Raw genomic sequence first — 3691 nt, 5'->3', positions numbered from 1 at the left:
CAGTGTGATAACACATTCTTTGACATTAACCAGTACAGTTGGATTTTTAATGACACTTTCATCTTCAAAGCTCTTCACCAACACGGTGGTTTAATTATTCATTTTTTAGTTATGTTTTAAAAAGACAGTCTTCAAAGCCATCATCGTTTCTCCTTGGAAATGAGGCTTTCAAATGTTGCTTTCTCACCCTCAAGGGTGAAAATAAATTGCATCTCTCTCTCTCTCTCTTTTTTAAACAAAAAGAACACAATAGAAATATACTCTTTACACTATGGAGAGATGATGTCCTTATATCCTGGGTGGGATTAGAAGAGGTCTGGAAGCAGTGTTTAAGCTGTGTTTACAGTAAGCACTGAGAAATAACTTTGGCTAAAAGTGTTTGTTACTGCTCAGCCTTTTGATGTGCTCTTAAAAAGTAGCACAAATACATCACCGCCCAGTCTTCAACATAATAATAGGCAGACACATATATTTGTTGCTAAAGTGTATTTCTTTTCTGTTCCCTTCAAAAAATGTCTACTTGGGTTTTTAAAAATTTTGGAGAAGAAAACGCTCAAACTTTAGGAGAAGAAAACCCTCAAACTTTCCCCGAGGTCCTCCCTGACTTGACACATTTTTTAACCACAAGGGAGCAGTCTTCCCTTTGATGAGGTCTTCTCTCCAACTCTCCAGAAATGAAAGGGCAAGTGTAAGTTTGCAAACAGTCTAAAAGCTCCTTCCATTAGCCCTGGACCCCGGAAACCACAAAGGGCAGTCAAGTTTTGATTTTCAAGGAGAAAGCCTCTGGTAAACTTTCGCTCAGCCGCCAGTAGATCTGTTGGTTCCTGGGAGGAGCTCTTCTGAAACCTTGAAGATTCCTGTGCTCATGAAGACCCAGAGCGGTGGATTACAGTAATTGCAAAGCTTTTGGTGGCTTTGGAAGATTACTCAGTGTTTGGTGTGCATTCTCATTTCCAGGCCACGGGACCGAGGAGAGGAACCCCTTTTGTTATCTTTTGAAATAAGAAGATCAGAAGGGAAGAGGTGGTTTGAAGTGTGGATTAGGGGTTCCTAAATCTTTGCCTATCACCTCCGCCTGGATCATTATAAAAAGATCGAGGAGTGCAATGAACTTAGGGAATCCTGCAACGTTTTCTTGAAGCTTGTTCTGAAACCTAGCTTCCGGACCCAGAAACTTCTCCAAAAGCTGACCAGCAGTATCAGGCAGTCTGAATGGACCAGGATATCCGCTTTGAAAATTTTCAGTCTCATCTTCTGCTGGGAGATTCATCTCTGGGGTGATTGGTTTTCTTTTTGGCAAATGATGGAGAAACGTCCACAGGCCGGACTGCTGACCCTGCCGCATCACCTGCGCCAGGTGCCTCTGGGCGTGCCAAGGTCCCTGCCCCGCCTCCCCATGAGGGACTCCTTCAGAGTCTCCGTGAGTTGGGAGCGGGCGCTCGGCGGCGGCGGCGCCCCGAGGCGGCCCTACCTACCCCTACGGCTGGACGGCGCCTTCAAGCCCGCCTTCCTCCGCAAGCGCAACGAGCGCGAGCGGCAGCGGGTGCGCTGCGTGAACGAGGGGTACGCGCGCCTCCGAGACCACCTGCCCCGAGAGGTGGCGGACAAGCGCCTCAGCAAAGTGGAGACTCTCCGCGCTGCCATCGGCTACATCAAGCAGCTCCAGGAGGTGCTGGAGCGCCACGCACGGGAACAGGAGGGTGCGGCCGGTGCCGGCTCCTCGCGGAGGGCCGAATGCAACAGCGACGGCGAGTCCAAGGCCTCATCGGCGCCTTCGCCCAGCAGCGAGCCCGAGGACGGGGCCAGCTAGCGAGCGCTACCCCCTCCCCCCCGGCCCAGCCCCCTCCCACGGCTCTGCGTGCGTTTGGCGTCTGCTCTAAGGTTCCCTCCGGAGGTACTTTGCATTTGCTATCTACTCCCCCCCCACCCCCACCCTGCTCTCCAGAAATAAATCTTAGTAAATAGAAATGAGTGCTCTAGGGAGAACAAAGATTTTTATATTCTATTTGTTTCCATCCACACTCCACCATCACCACCCCTTATTTGTTATGTGCCTGCAACTTAAAGATGCTAATGAAACTCTGCCTATATCAAATAAAAGCTGTACCAGACTCAAGGGCTTCCCTGATGGATCAGCGGGTAAAGAATCCGCCTGCAATGCCGGAGATGCCAGTTTGATCCCTGGGTCCGGAAGATCCCCTGGAGGAGGAAAATGGCAACCCACTCCAGTATTCTTGCCTGAAAAATCCCATGGACAGGGGAGACTGAGCAACTATGCACGTACCAGACTCTGAACTGCTCAAAACGGTAATTTGCCACAGTCAGCAGGGGTGGGTAAATTAGCGATGTAAATACTGAAACAAATTCAACCAATAACCGAAGAAGAACTTTCCGAACTAGCTAACTAAATGACAGCCCTAAGATGAGAGAAACGGTTTTCCTGCCTTTGGGAATTGATGAGAAATGCAATGACACCATGCTTTGGATGAAGGTGATCCTAAGCTGACACTTGAAAACACATTTGCCAGAGCCTGCAAGACCAGCCTGTGCTGTTGACTGAGCGTGTTGAACGTTGGTACTAGAAAATACATTACATATTTGAAACATCCTGTTTTATCAAAAAGTAGCCATGTGAAACTTCATAGTATTTAGTGAATAATAACATGTTAGTATCAATGATCTTTTTGGAAGAGAACTCAGATTTGTATGAAAACTTATTTCTCCTCTTAGTTGTCCATTTTCATCTCCCCTTGTTCTCACTCCACCTAACCTTCAGTTAAAGTAACACTGTGACTGTAAAATAGGAAAAGGAAAAGGACCTGCTCCTTTCAACCAGGTTGAAGGGGAGGGAGGGATGGAGGCTGGTGCATTCTCAAACTTCTATCACTTTGAGGGCTTTCAACTATATTGAAATTGAAAGACTTTGTCAGTCTTTTAAAAATACTTAATTCTGGTCTTTTTTTTTTTTTTTTCCTGAGAAACAATTATAAATTCAGTAGGTAAGTCAAATGCTTGTTGACATGTGAAGATAAGCTTCCTCTCCAGTTTTCTAATGTGCTGCATTCCCCTTTCCACAGAGACAGCTTTGCTAATAAGGGGGTGAGGGGGTGGAGGAACCAGGAAAAGGATGAAAGAGGAAACTAACAAGGGTGAGCCTTTTCCAGGTATTCACTGAAGTTCCACACTGAGGTAGGTTTTATTACCCCCTTTCTTCAGATATATGAATGAAGGGATGCTAACAAGCAATGAACATCTTTTCAGAAATTTTGCTGCTTTTCACATTTTGTCCAATTTATTCTCGTAAATCTGTGAGGTGGGTATTATACGTATTTGGAGTTAAGAAAAGGAAAAAAAAAAAGACTGGGAGAGATTACATGCCTTGCCCAGTAGTTAGTGTTTCAAGAATTAGCTGAGCTGAGATCTAGTCCAAAGTTGGCCTAACCCCAAGGCCCAGGCTTGCTTTCTCTCTGACCATGCTCTCCCTTGCCCTGTCATCTGCTAACTGGGTGACTGAGCAAATGCTCCTTAAACTCTCTGCAACTCAGCTTCCTTGTCCTATTATTTCACAGAAGCATAAAGACCTTGGTAATCTGCAAGCTACAATCCAATGATTAAGTTAGTAGTGTTATTAGCCCTACAGAGAGTAGGCCTGGTTAAAAATGATCTCTAAATGGAGTGTGATTTCCTCAGT

At 45.9% G+C, this 3691-nt stretch overlaps 1 protein-coding gene across 1 annotated transcript; it reads left to right on the top strand.

The window, feature by feature from the left end:
* Positions 1-761: 761 nt before the first annotated feature.
* Positions 762-3360, top strand: ASCL4 (achaete-scute family bHLH transcription factor 4). The gene has a single exon (XM_025283574.3). The coding sequence runs from the start codon at positions 1301-1303 to the stop codon at positions 1808-1810; it is 510 nt and encodes a 169-aa protein (XP_025139359.3). The 5' UTR covers positions 762-1300; the 3' UTR covers positions 1811-3360.
* The last annotated feature ends 331 nt before the right edge of the window (positions 3361-3691 follow it).

Source organism: Bubalus bubalis, chromosome 4 (genome assembly GCF_019923935.1).
Source record: "Bubalus bubalis isolate 160015118507 breed Murrah chromosome 4, NDDB_SH_1, whole genome shotgun sequence".
In the NCBI taxonomy this organism is placed as follows: Eukaryota; Metazoa; Chordata; class Mammalia; order Artiodactyla; family Bovidae; genus Bubalus; species Bubalus bubalis.
Note: the sequence above shows the minus strand (reverse complement) of the source record. Positions and strands in the feature narration are given on the sequence as shown.